Source organism: Gallus gallus, chromosome 6 (assembly GCF_016699485.2).
Source record: "Gallus gallus isolate bGalGal1 chromosome 6, bGalGal1.mat.broiler.GRCg7b, whole genome shotgun sequence".
Lineage (NCBI taxonomy): Eukaryota > Metazoa > Chordata > Aves > Galliformes > Phasianidae > Gallus > Gallus gallus.
The window spans coordinates 7,242,113-7,256,077 of NC_052537.1; the positions used below are offsets into that span (position 1 = coordinate 7,242,113).

At 42.9% G+C, this 13,965-nt stretch overlaps 1 protein-coding gene across 8 annotated transcripts in view; it reads left to right on the forward strand.

The window, feature by feature from the left end:
* Positions 1–13,965, forward strand: part of PCDH15 (protocadherin related 15) — a 990,968-nt gene that overhangs the window by 938,901 nt on the left and 38,102 nt on the right. For all 8 annotated transcript variants that reach the window (XM_046942815.1, XM_046942814.1, XM_046942813.1 and 5 more), the window contains 2 exons: positions 5,302–5,517; positions 9,367–9,455. In XM_046942815.1, the coding sequence (XP_046798771.1) occupies positions 5,302–5,517; positions 9,367–9,455 (305 nt within the window). The remainder of the gene's footprint in view (positions 1–5,301; positions 5,518–9,366; positions 9,456–13,965) is intronic.

Below are 13,965 nucleotides of genomic sequence, written 5' to 3' on the forward strand. Positions count from 1 at the left end.
TGCAGACAGCAGGAGCAGGGAAGTGATCATCCCTCTGTACTCAGCCCTGGTGAGACCGCACCTTGAGTGTAGTGTTAAGTTTTGGCTCCTCATTACAAGAAGGACATGGAGGAGCATGTCCAGAGAAGGGCAACAAAACTGGTGAGGGATCTGGAGAAAGTGTTAATGGGGAGTGGCTGAGGGAGCTGGGATTGGTCAGTCTGGAGCAGAGGCAGCTCAGGGGAGACCTTATCACTCTCTACAGCTCCCTGAAGGGAGGTTGTGGTGAGGTGTGGTTCAGCCTCTGCTCCCAGGTAACAGCAATAGACCAAGAGGTGATGGCCTCATGTTGTGCCGGGGGGGGGTCAAGTTGGACATTAGGGTAAATTTATTCTCTCAAAGAGTGGTCAAGTGCTGGACCGAGCTGCCCAGGGAGAGGAGTCTCCCTGGAGGGGTTCAAGAAACGTGTAGATATTGTACAGAGGGACATGGGTTAGGCAGGAAATACTGGTGGGTGGTGAATGGTTGGACTAGATGATCTTGGAGGTCTTTTCTAACTTTAGTGACTCTCTGATTCTATGAAGCAGTCTGCACAGTGGCAGATTCGGTGAGAGTGAGATCAAGCCCTGGGCAATTGAGACAGCTTTCTCTGTGAAACACTAAGTTTTCCCCGCACCAATTTTAGTTTTGCATGGACACCAGACAACAGCTTCTTTGTGAAGAATGCTGCCTTGCTAGTTGCAGTCTTTTATTAGTTAAAGTGTAATTAAGAATCAGAATAATCCGAAGGGAGAGAAGATACTTGGTAGGAGAAAGAATCTACTTTGAAGCGTGTTTGCAGAGACAGCAGCAACACTTGCACGTGCACATCTGCTGTAACATCTGGCCTCTGGCAGAGATCTGCTTCCCCTGATAAGAATAATATTACACTAACTTAAATCACACAGGTAATTTCCTGCAAAAGATGTGTCTCTAGATAATATGTTGGCTTACCAAACATTTTACTACGAAAGCACTTGTGTTGGCAGCATTCATTCCGTCTGAAAAAGTCTCGATGTTCACTCTGTTAGCACGTGCAGAGATTTTGTGCAGTAGCCAGGCTGTAGAGAGCAAAGTCTTTCTTCAAATTAGATTGCCTTCTATTTTTGGGGGTCCATGTTGGACTATAAAGTGTATTGGAATATGAAAGCTGCTTTAGTTGGGGTACAGGGAAGAATTTGCTCTGTAGTGCCACGCTGTTTCCAGAGGAGAGGAGAAGACATTGTGCTGGTCCTGAAGTGACATGAGATTGAGCAAACCTAGGGACTGTTGAAAAATAAACACCCCTCATGACTTTTTAAATTGAAATATTAGAAGATTTGAGCCCGTGGGTGCTAATAGGGCATGTGAAATAAATGGGCCTGTGCTGTTGTGCTTTTTCCTTCCCAGCTTAAGTGCTACTGAGCAGATGGCAAATTCAACTGTTTCCAATCACTGCTGGTATTTAAAATAGCTTTCAGAACAAGACAACTTTTGCTGGTAGGAATTTACAGATTGTCTAATATTTTCAGTTTGGAAGCCACATCTGCCATTCTGCTGGTTTGGAGGCATGTTTGCTTTGTGATTTAAAGACTGTTAAGCCAGCAAGTTCGTCATAGCTATTAGTGTTTCCCTCTTTTCTTTTATTTCTTCCTTTATTTCTTCACCATGGCGCTCATCCTCAGAGTTACCTGCCTCTCACTCTTTCAAACTTGTGAGCCTCCACCTGACTTTGCTACTACAGAGATCTTCAGACATCCAGGTTCTGGCAACACCCAGCATACCCTCCCCAGACTTCCCCTCCTTAGCCTCATATATTTTCATCTCTTGCCTTCCAGACACACAGACTGACTAGGCTCTGGTGATTATATCCAAGTCATAGGATCATACAGTCATTAAGGTTGAAAAAGACCTCTAAGATCATCTTGTCCAACCATCCACCTGCCACCAATACCATATCCTGCACGTTTCCACACTTGAGTTAAAAGGACTTTTCCTTCTCACTCCTTTCAAGGTGAAGAACCAAAACGGAGTACCTTTCTGGTTCTTCTCTGTTTTAAGGCAGTGGAGCAGATTTTGATGTGTAAAAGCACTTTTTGTCAGAAGCAATGCAGCTGTGCCCATCATCCCGCTGGTGTTGTAGCCAGCAAAATTATACAGTAGAACTGCTAGTGACCTTGAGATAAATACCGTCAGCAGTAGGTCCCAGGGCAGTGTATTCCAGCTGATACCTGGCTGCATAATGTACTTCTGTGAGAAAGCTAAGAACAGCCCCACAGCTGCCCCTTTACCTCTGTGGAGAGGAAGGGCTGGAGGCAGCACAGGGTGACGCTGGCCATGCTTTATTGCTGCAAGCATGCCTGTGCTCAGCTGCAGGAGCACAGGGTTTGGCATGGTGACTCCTGAGATTATACATATTTATCTGTCCTCAACTGCAGCAGAATTTGGGAGACATCTGTATTTCTTGCACATAACAGAAGGAAGATATACTGCTATGATATTAAGATTAAGTATTGCTCTTTCTCTTCTTTGACAGTCATAACGCAACTCTTGAGGCATCGTATATCTCTACCTAATGAAGTGTCAAAAATATTTACCTTCAGGACAAATTACAAGAATAGCAAACATCCTTACTCCGTGTTAAGGAAGTTGGTACATGGATGTCAGCAGCTCACAAGCTCTCTCTGGTGGTCCCGCACAGCTGAACAGTGCTCAGAGTCATCGTTGGGTTTGATCTAAGTAGAAATAGTGGTTTAAAAAAAAAAGATGGAGAAATGAAAATAACAATGTTAGAATATTTGAAATTGGAATCTGATGATTTTTTCAAGTTCCTCAGGCAGTTCTGCACCTGCTTTGCTCATCTGCATGTAGATGGTTTCTGCGTTGGAAATAGACAGAATTTTAATCATGCTGAGGCTGTTTCTCTGGAGTGTCACTAAGTTCTCCTAACTTCTGAAAATGAACCTGCAGCCTTTCTACCCGCCTTGGGGGCCTGAGCTGCAGGATTCAAACCACCGCATGCTTAGAAGTTGAAAATCTCTGTAATGTAGAAGGTTTCATTCACTAAACTCAGCGGCGTTTCTTGCAAGCAATTGCACCAGTGTCATGACATTTATTCAGAAAGAATGATTTAGTGTCCGTGCCTGTCATGCTGATACCTTAATTTAGGTCTAAATTTGTTGGTAGTGCAAGTGTGAAATATTGAAGGTGGAATTGATTTCAGTTGTTACTGAAACAAACAATTAGAAGTCATGTCCTTCTATTGAGGTAGAATTCCCTAATGCGAAAAATGAAGCAGTAGGCTCATTGCTCAACTGCAGCAATCTAGCGCATTCATTTTAGCACCAAAATTGTCTTGTTAGAAGGGCATGGTGCCCACCCTGCGTAGCACCTCTGGGAAGTAGTGAGGTGGTTGTTTTAAAAGGTTGGCTGGTCTGAATCCCCATGAAGATATTTCTGAGGATGTTTTTTGTCTCTTGGGCAGCATGCAGGAGGAATTCTGCACGGATTGCTCCAAATGTTACTTTGTGTGTATTCAGGTTCCCTGGCTGCTACAGGCAGAGACTTTGTGATCTCACCCTTAAATACATGAGGGTTGTAAGGGTCTCTTGAAACACATTGAAAAAAATGGATCTGAATAGCACCAAGAGGCAAATCTGAAAGCTGTAAGTGCCAAGAAATTAATTTATATTCCCCCAAGTCAAATCTGTGATGGTAATTGGTGCGTACTCCTCCTGCCTCTACCCTGACCCCCAGGGTTTTCTTTTCTCCCTCTTCCCTGCTGAGGAACAGGAATGAGAGTGCAGTGAGATAGGTGCCTGGGCATGGTCACCCAAAGTTTTCTGAGTGATGAGCAGCCTGACAGCCACTGCCATTGTGGTAGTCCTCGCGTTGGGCAGTTCTGTGGCACATTGACGTGCTCATTGCCTCCAACTAAAAGAGGCCAGGTACAACAGCTTAACTCTGTGTTACCCTCTCTGTTCTATGGCGCCTGAGAGCAGCCAGAGTGGAAAATGCAGGCAGCTTTCAGCACCTTGGCCAGTGGTACCCCACTGACACGGCAGTGTTTGGAAAGCAATGCACTGTGCTGCAGGGACTTGCATCCTCACTGGTAACTCAGAAAACTAGCCAGAAATTAAGATAAAATAGGAGTTGGCAACAATTCACACCGATTTTGTTCTCTGAAGGTGAGAAAACAATTAATGATGATTAATGGCTGTCTTTCTAAGGCGTAATGACCTTGCACAGATGATGCTTTTCAGACAGACAGTGGCATATCATGGTAAACAAGCTCTTAACGCTGACATAAATCCTGACTGGATTTTGATTGTTTTTATTTTTCAGTTCTGAGGAATTACACATTATACGGAAAGACGTGCACCTTTCTTGATGGTGAGGGTTTTTTTTCTCCAACGCTCACTGAGGCTTCAGACTTAAGATGCTGTGCCAGTGCTTTGATAATAGCCTCTAATAGATGCTGAGGCATTCTAGCTGCTGAGGCACTGCCCAGCCCAGCAAGTAGGCAAAGGTACAGCAGCAATAAGCTGCTGTCTCCCTGACTTCTTTCTAGATGAGGCGCACATTCTAACGGTCCTTAGAAACACTTTTATCTGAATACAGGTACTGATTTTTGGAGTGGAGCAATGGGGTAGGTGTGGAGGGCTCCACAGGGCTGTTAGGCACAAGGTCAGGGTTAGAACAGCTGCAGGGGCAGCTTCATTGATGCCAGTGCAGCGTCCTACTTCCTTAGCAGCTCACTGGTGGGAGAGTGCTTTGTGTCCTGCGCTGTGGCCATCAGACCTGTTGTGCAGCAATACTGGGATGCTAAAAAAAAATGAACAGATAAAAATACTCCAAAAATATGTGCTCAATCCTTGAGAATGAAGAATGTCTCTAAAAAGAGGGACGATGTTCTTGTCTGTGTGTGTGCGTTGTTCATTTTCTCTTTCGTATTTAATAGGTTATAACAAGAACTCAGCAGTGGCTGTTTCTCAGGTTTATACTGCTCTTACCTCTTCAGTTTGATGCAGACCTGGAAAGTCCTTTTATTTTATTTTTATTCTAACAGTTTGGTGCTAATGTTGGAGAAAGAAATTGCTGGAAAAGCAAAACTGTATGCGGCGGAGTTAAATGAACCATTTACAGTAATAGCAGTATCTGCTCTCTGGAATCTGATGTTTTAAACGTCAGTGGGAAAGATTTGCTGGACCGATGTGCAACTTTACTTAAAGGACGAGGTTAATGATTCTTTGTGTGAATATTTATTTTATTTGCCTGTGCTTGTTTTTATTTTTTCCCTATTAGGCTGACGATAAAGACACTGGGAATTACAGTGCCATGCAGTACAGGCTCATCATTCCTCCAATCAAGGATGGTAAAGAAGGTTTTGTGATTGAAGCTTACACAGGGCTAATAAAAACTGCTATGCTGTTCAAAAATATGAGAAGATCCTATTTCAAGTTTCAGGTCATTGCGACTGATGATTACGGAAAAGGACTGAGCAGCAAAGCAGACGTACTCGTAAGTATGAGCCAGGCGTTATCTTGTTAGAGTGATTAGCGAGGAAATCTGAACACTACATAAAGCTTAATTCTAAGCAGACCTACAGAAAGACCATAAACAGTGTACTTTATCTTTACAAGTCACTGAAATAAAACTCTTTTTTAAATCAGGAGCTTTTTTGCTCAGTATTTTATTTGTTCAATGTGCAGTTTTTAATGATTCAGTTGAAATTATGGTTGTTTATGTTAAGTGTGGATTAAATTATGTTCTGGGTGTTTTGGACCCTGGTGGCAGAAAAGAAAGCGATTGTGTATTCTAAGTGTAAGGTAGGTCAAATCCCCAACTGTTTTCAGGTCTGCTCTAAATATTTTCTTAGGCAGCAAGGTGCACTCAGCTCCCATTCAGAGTATGTGAAGCAGAGCTAGTATGTCTCAAAACACCAATGAATAAACCAAGTAAAAGCTCACTAACTTGGTCTGTGTTCTTTGTTAAGGTCACTACAGAGCTTCTAGGTCACAGTTACATATCTGTCTGGCATGCACTGCAGGCACAGAGCTGAGCAAACAGGCTTTGAGAGCTATGACTTGCTCATGTCTGGAAGAGAGAGGAAAGAAATAGCTTTGGGCTAAAACTGTACTTGAAGCTTACAGGGAAAGCGACAATTCAAAAATGGCATCAGCTTTAGGCTCTGACTTCCTTTTTTGTGCTTATAAAAGGACATTGACTTAGTCCAGTCACAGGAACCATCAGAGCTTCATTTCTTCAAAGCCCATATAACATGATGGATTGGATCAATATTAGCATAATGTCATAGGGATGAAGTACATTATCTAGTTCATGGGAACACTGTCAAATGATACAGATGATAGCCATAATATTTTGTGTATTGAGTTATGCAGTAATTGAGCAAATAAACATAATGTATCATGTCCTCATGCTTGGCCTCTCAAAATGGCAGGGCGTTCTCATGCAACGAGTGTGGGAGAACTAGATTCAAATATGGCCAGTAAGAGATGACATTAAAATTAGCAAGTGACGTTTGTCTCATTAACATATAGAGATGTTTTTAGGTTGTCTTAGTGAACGATGGGCAGTCTGGCACAGTGTTCTTGAGCAATTACAGACTGACACTATTTTAACATGGAAGTTTAGGTTTTCACTGAATATGATCCGTAAAAAATGATCCCTTCTAACCAGACTAAGCTGTTCTGGGCTTCATAGTTGCATAGGATGTGTCCCACTGCCAAGGGACACGTGTCAGTGTCAGGAGTTCAGACTGGAAGTTGTTACTGCTTTCTGTACAGGTTAAAGGAGTGCCTGTTGATGAGGGAAATGAAATAAGTTGCTTACATGCAAAAGAGCTAAGATGTGTGGGAAAAAGTTGTGATTGCACTGGGAAGATTAGAGGGAGAAGAGCAACACCAAAAGGACAGCGCAGCAAAGAATGGGGCAGAGCCAGGTATTCTCCAGAGTAAGGGTCAGGACAGTGCTTCCATATGCTGGCACTGCTCTGTGAGCAGTATAACCACCAAATCCACTGGTAAAATTTCTTTGTGCTATAGGGGCTGCTCCACATAGAGGCTGCCTGTCTGTTCTTCTAGCTGAGACTGGCAAGGTGGCTCAAGTCAGACATCTTAGTCTGCAGTTTGGGTCCACATGACGGAGTTTTCCTTTATAGCTTCAAGATGAAAGGGACAAATAGGAACTTACACTTCATAATGAGTTTGCTGCAAGTAGGCACTTCAAGTCAGTAAGGTTGGACTGTGAATACTTACCGTGGTGTCATCTTTAATCAAAGGGTTGTTAGAATTCATAGGCTTTCACAGGACTCCTTCCTCATTCAGCACTCAGCATCAGTTACTCCCAGAAGTCAGGTAGTGCCCCAGTGCTTGGCCTTAAGAAAAATGGGAAGGTGCCTAACAAATTAAACAGGTGATCAAAGGGAGAACACTTAGGGGCTGATGTCTTCTTGACCTCTGCCACAAACATCCAGTTTGCTCTGCTACTAATTTAATGTATTCTGAAATGTTCCTGCTTCTCAGCATGTGTTCTTCAGATACTCGTAGACAGGAGGTGTCTGAGCATGCTGACTGCCAGCCCTTATGCATTAAGCTGGTGCCTGCTGTTTAGCATCGCAGGACCAGGTTTTTTGCTTGGATTTTGGAACAGCAAAAGCTTTCCATGGAACGGTGGTTTGGATGGTCCCAGGTAACTGTGCCCCCACCACAGAGCAGTGAAGGTGGTACCTCAGGAAGGGCTTTCGCTGTGTCACACCTTCCACCTCTGCTCTGAGCGTGTTTCCACTCTTCAAGTGGAAGTGAAGGGAACAGTTTCTTCCCACAGCTTCTCTCAGAACAGCGTTAGTTAAATCTGACATAGCTTCCCAGCTTAATGCTGTTTTATAATTGAAAAAAAAAAATGAAAATCTTTACAAGTGCACGTAGTATACAAGTTAGTGCTGCTGTGCTTTTTGTTCCACGCCATTGGTTTGCTGTAGCTTGTCACAAATCTGTTTCCCTTTGTATTTTAGTAAATGAACAGTAAATCATAATTGTGGTTCCTTGAGCTTCAAGAGATGTTTTACATTCATGCAGTACTCAGTAAATAAGTGCAGCCGTTGCTTGAATTGTGTAATGTAGTTAAGTATATTAAACTGCTCATTGCTTTAGAGGTCCTTTTAATGGTGATAGTCTGAAATTTATTTTGAGCTCATTATAATTCAGTATTTCTCACACAGAAGTCTGTACTGCTGATCAGTGCATCTGATGACATTTCAAGAACATTTGAATATTTAAAGTTGAATTAAGCTTCAAAGCTTAAATCGCTGTTTGATGTGAGAGTATATTCCAGCTTCTCTGCTGAAGTGCTTGCAGGGCTCACACTTCTTCTTTGAAAAGCGCACAAGTTGTTCTTTCTGTTAGAATGGAGTTGAATATCTCTGATTTTTAAATGTATCTGTTTTAACATTGTCCTACTTACTTCTCCAAATTTAGCTCTGGAATCCTCTACAGACAGGTGATGCACAGGGTGTGATGTTTGCTGTCATCAGCAAGCTGGTCCTGCTTGTGAAGAGAGAGCTATTGCAGGAGGCAACAAACATTTTAGAAGGAGAAAACCAGCATACATTTCACCAGAAGGCAGCCTTTGCCTGGGATCATGCTAAACATAGCTCAGAGAAACTACATGGGGAGATGTGGAGCAGTTTGCCAGCTCTGCTGAACGTATTACACACTTGTAGGCCCTTCTGCACATTCATGCTCCAACCTGTTATTGAGAAACAGAGGAGTGGCACGCTTTTGTGGTAGAAAATGCTGAGCTGAGAGGTTTTATCCCATATAGAGAGAGAAGTTAAAGGAATTTGAGGTAAAAGAAATACTTGCACTGATGGCTTCATTCAAGATAGATCAAAAATTTAATTTTCTAACAAAGTCTAATTTGATCTAATTGAATTAATCTGGTATTAGCACTTACCTTGGTGCAAACTGCATGTTTCCAAAGTTGGATTTTCCTGTCACGTCATCAGAAATGCTGAAATGCTAATAAGTGATTTTGAATGTGGCATGTGGGAGATTCGTGGTCCTGTAAGTAAATGCTAAATGAATACTTCCTTCCAAAAAGCTGTACACAGTTCTGATGTGGGCCTGCAGTTACAGATTTAAATATTCTGGTTAAATATTTGCCTGCAGTTTATTGGTTCTGGCTGCCAAGCAAAGCAGGATTTCCCAGCTCTCTTACTCTGCAATTTAATGAGAAGTTGGTACATCAGCGCATGGTTGTGAAGGCAGGAAAGCAATTATTCCATTCTGTTTGTACAGAGAGGATGTTACACATGGAAGTGCCAATTGAATTTCACTCTTTTGTTTCCAGGTCTCTGTGGTCAATCAGTTGGATATGCAAGTCATCGTCTCTAATGTTCCTCCCACCCTTGTGGAACAAAACAAAGATCAACTCATAGGGTAATCAATTTACTTACTCTACAAATATCAGACAACTCATTGGTTTTGTGTTTAGATTCAGCCAGCAGTGCTGCCCTTGTGCCACAATCTACTTCTTGCCAAAAAGACTAGAAAGTAAGCAAGTGTTTTTGATGTGGAGCGCAGTTGGCTAGGTGATGGCGCTGGCCCCCCCAACCCAGCATTTGCTCCTCCTCTGGAGGGTGGCAGAGCTCAGCGCCTCTTTGCTTGTATTCTTGCCCTCTTTTCAGGCTCAAACTAGGTTCAGAGCTGTCCCTCAGAGCACAGTGGAACCTCCAAATGCTGATGACAAGAACATACAGTGGTCAAAATCTGGGATGTCACATGGATAAAGCATGACTCCAGGAGGCTGAGGCTGTGTGTCTGCTGAGGGGTGATATGGCTTCAAGTGTGGTTTTATTTGGGTGACATAATTGTAAGGGAAAACAGAGTTCAGAAGATTTATTCTGGTAGAATCAACACCACTAACGTTACATGAAAGTAATAATGAAAATTCAGTAACAGGGAGTTTTTATTGAGCTGAATAGGGCATAACATTTTGGGGGAGAGGAGGGCAGGTCATTGGAATCATCAGTGCCTCGCAGTTCAGGTGTGGTATTTTATAATACTCAGAAGCTAACAATAAGGCTTTGGGTAAAATATGTTTTAATAGTGCTCATACATGTCAGCAGCAGCTTCCAGGAGCCAGGTTTACACTTCTACTGTCCTTTAAAAAGGCAAGTATAATTTTCTATATGTTATGTCATTAGGCATGTAACGCTGAACTGGGCAATATAGGAAAGAAAATGCTAGAGGTGGTTACGAACATTTTGGCATCTCTGAGTTCAGTCAGTCAGTGATTAATGGTATTTCTCAGATTTATACAGGTTACCAACTTCGTAGAAATTGAAATAGCTTGAGGGTGATGATAGAATCACTCACTGAAAAAGAAGTTTATTATCTAAACGGCTTATGTCTTCATTGGGCTAGGAAAAAACAGTCCATGGATTCACTTCCACATGTTTAGGACGCGTTCTATCTTTCTTTCAGTTAATCTCTGATCAATTCTAACATCAGAAGCACTTGTTAAGTTGCTCAGGCAATAGTATGTGCTTGCAGGGACTCCGCTTCCTGGAGCTATGAATAATAGACAAGTCTGCTTGCTTAACACTAAGATCTTGCTTTCAGAAAGCATCAAGTGTTGGTGTTGACTGCAGAGATGAAGAACAACATATCTTTTCTTGACAGTAATATGAAAAGTTGGCCTCCATTTTCCGAAGCCTTCAAGGTCACCATAGCATGCTCTACTGTACACAAATTTCTTTTGTAGCTTCCATTTTGTTGAGTGCAGAAGGCAAACTCGTTCAGTCCTGCAGGTTTCTACGCAACGTAGCGCAGATCTTACAACATTAATTTGGATTTAGGCTGCGTTTGAGGTCCTCCCTGTTCTGGATTGTCATGCAGCCAAAGGAGCCACCAGCAAACTAGAGCTTTTCCAGAGGGCAGTTTGAAGATGGGTAGCGCACACCTGCCTTGAAAGAAGAGGAGTGTCAAGTGCATGATGTGTTGGGCAACTGACACCATGAACGCTGAAACAGACAGCATAGCAAGAGCAGGCAGAGCTAATATCTTCTCAGCCATTCTTCATCCCTGCAAAAATCTCCTGTTGTAACCACTGGAACAGCTTTTTTCCAGATCCCAGCAGGTCTCAGCGTTGTTCAGAGCCTACATTGTACTGTAGCCATCCCCTCAATGCTTTCCTCCTGGGCTCAGTGTCTGGCAAAGCCTGCCACAGTCTTGGAATACAGCCTAGAGCAATGCTCCTCAGTCTGTGCTCCAAGAACTCCTTTCCTGCCAGATTAGAAATAGTCCAGAACTGTTTCTTGCTGTTCTTAGTCCTTGCGCATGGAAGGCTCTGACAGATGTGTAAGTACTTCACATTGAGTGAAGCTTTTGAATGAGAATAAACATGAAATTTACAAAGCCAGCTATTGAATGCTTAAAATTAGCTTGGGAATGCTTTACATCTGCAAACACCGTGAGACTAATGAAAATGGTGTAAGAATTTCACTTCTAAAGGTATGTTTTTAAGCAGAACCTTTGCTAGAAGAGGTTATGTGAGCATTGTTTAATAAGTGCTACATTGTTTTTTGAAAATACTGGTAGAGATGGAAAGTTTCAAATGTTCTTCATGTAGGTGTCTCTTTCACATAGAAACCTATTTGTTTCACTGTCATGGTCAAATTTCCTTGGTCTCCTCCCTCAGGTTTATAAGAATGTTTTCTCCTCATTATTGCAAAGGCTTTAACTATTTAAGCAGAATACAAAAGCAAAACAATAGGAATCGGTGGCCTTTTGCTGCACTATATGGAATCACAGGCAGAGGGAAAACATAAGTTAGAGACTTTCTCAGGCTAGAATGTTTTTGTCTGAAAAGCTTTCTAAACTAGTTAAGATTGTCTTAGGTTCAGCTGGGACAGAATTGTTTTATTCACAGTTCCTGGTATGATGCTGTGTTTTGGTTCTAGCAGAAAAACAGTACTGATAACACACTGATGTTTGTAGCTGCTGCTTAGCAGTGCTGTACAGAGCCAAGGCTGTTCACAGCAAAGGGCACAGGGTAATGGGAGGGAACAGAGGGAGAACTGCTGACTTCAAGTGGCCAAAGGGAGATTCCATACCATGTGACATCAGGAGGAAGGATTTATGAAGGGGGTGGGAGTTCATCATCTCTCTCTCTTCTACTGCTCGGGGGCTAGCTAGGCATTGGCCATCAGGTGGTGAGCAGTTGCTTGTGCATCACTTGTTAAATACATTCATATACATATATTCTGTGATTTGTCGTAACTATAATAATAGTTACATATAATAAAAAAGAATACTTTTCTTTTTCTCTATCTTATTAAATAGTTCTGTCTCAAGCCACAAATTCTACTTTGTTTTTTTTCCAGTTCTCTGCCCCATCCCGCTGGGATGGGGGCAGTGAGCAAGCAGCTGTGTGGTGCTGAGCCACCTAACTTGTTAAACCATAAGTCAGTGTAGCACCCAATGTGGGGCTCCAAGGGATGACATAACAGCAGATTTGACCACAGCACGTTAACACAGGGTGCTGTGGTAGTTTGATAATTGCTGGTCACAAGGTTATTTTTTTTCCCTATTTATGGAGCTTTGTGGGAGTCTTCTCATGGAACTATATTGTGTAGCACCTTGTTGCTTATTCTTCCTGCTCCGTTGTTTGTCATATCTGGGGTTGGATTAAAGGTTTTATTTTGCTATGCTGCGTGGCCTTGGCCTGTATTGTGATAAAATTGGCAGCTGAGAAACTGCTGGTTTGTATGTATTCAACATTGCAATCATCTTTGGGCTATGGAATCCATATTGTTGATAGTATCAGTAATTACACACTTTGCTTTCTCTCCCTGAGGAGCCCAGCTACGGAGGAGACAGTGGAAGACACTTTCCAGTGGTTCCTCAGCCTCCCTTTCACTTTTCCTTCTTTCCATAGAGCTGGTTACAAGAGCTCTTGAGAATTCTGAATATCCGTGGGATGTTCAAACAGCATATTCCTATTTCTATGTATCACAAATGGGTTTCAGGGTATGTTTAAGATTAAAGAATTATTGAAGTATATCACCCAGAGATCTGCCCTGACGCAGGATAGTTCTGAGTGGCAGACGGTGAGGGATGGTATGGGCAGGTGCCTAGAGCACTGGGCACTCCCAGAGGTTTGGAACTTCACCTCTGAACAGCTGCAGAATCCTGAATCTATTAGAATATTTGGAAAAGGTCTACTGTTGCCCTGGCAATCCTGAAGAGGCACAAATCACTGCAGTGTGCTGGGGCCTGGCCCACGCCTACCAGGCTCTATTCAGTGCTGTTCAGGATCCTCAAGGGGAAGAGAATACTTCTGGATCTGATGACAGTGCAACAATCCTTCCAACTGTGATAGACCCTGCAGGAGCTCCAATTCCTGAAGCAGGTCCTGTGGTTGCTTCAAACATTGGGACAGATCCCTCTGTCATTCCAACCCTCTCAATGAGCCCTGTGGTTGGTCCAACTCCTGTGATGGGCTTTGAGATTGCTCCAGCTCCTGTGATAGACCCTGCAGCTGCTTCAACACCTGCAACAGATCCTGCAGTTGCTCTGACCTTTTTGACAGACCTTGTGGTTACTCTGCACCTTCTGAAGGGTCCTGCAGGTACCATGACACTCACAACCAGTCTTGTGGTTACTTCAATCCCTGTGACGAGCCCGACAGCTCAACCAGAGAACCAACCAGCGCCAGTATCTGTTGCACATATAAGCAAGATGAAAAAAATGTCTATGAAAGTCAGAAGGTTTTGCAAACAGAGAAGCTTATAAGTTTGGAGAAGAAGATGGAGTGATGCCATTACGAAAGCTGGAGGAAGAGACCTAAACCACCCGACTTCTAACTTTGCCTGAGCTGCAAGACTTGTGAAAGGATTATAGCGATTGTCCAGGTGAGCACATTGCCCCTTGGCTGCTCCAGAGC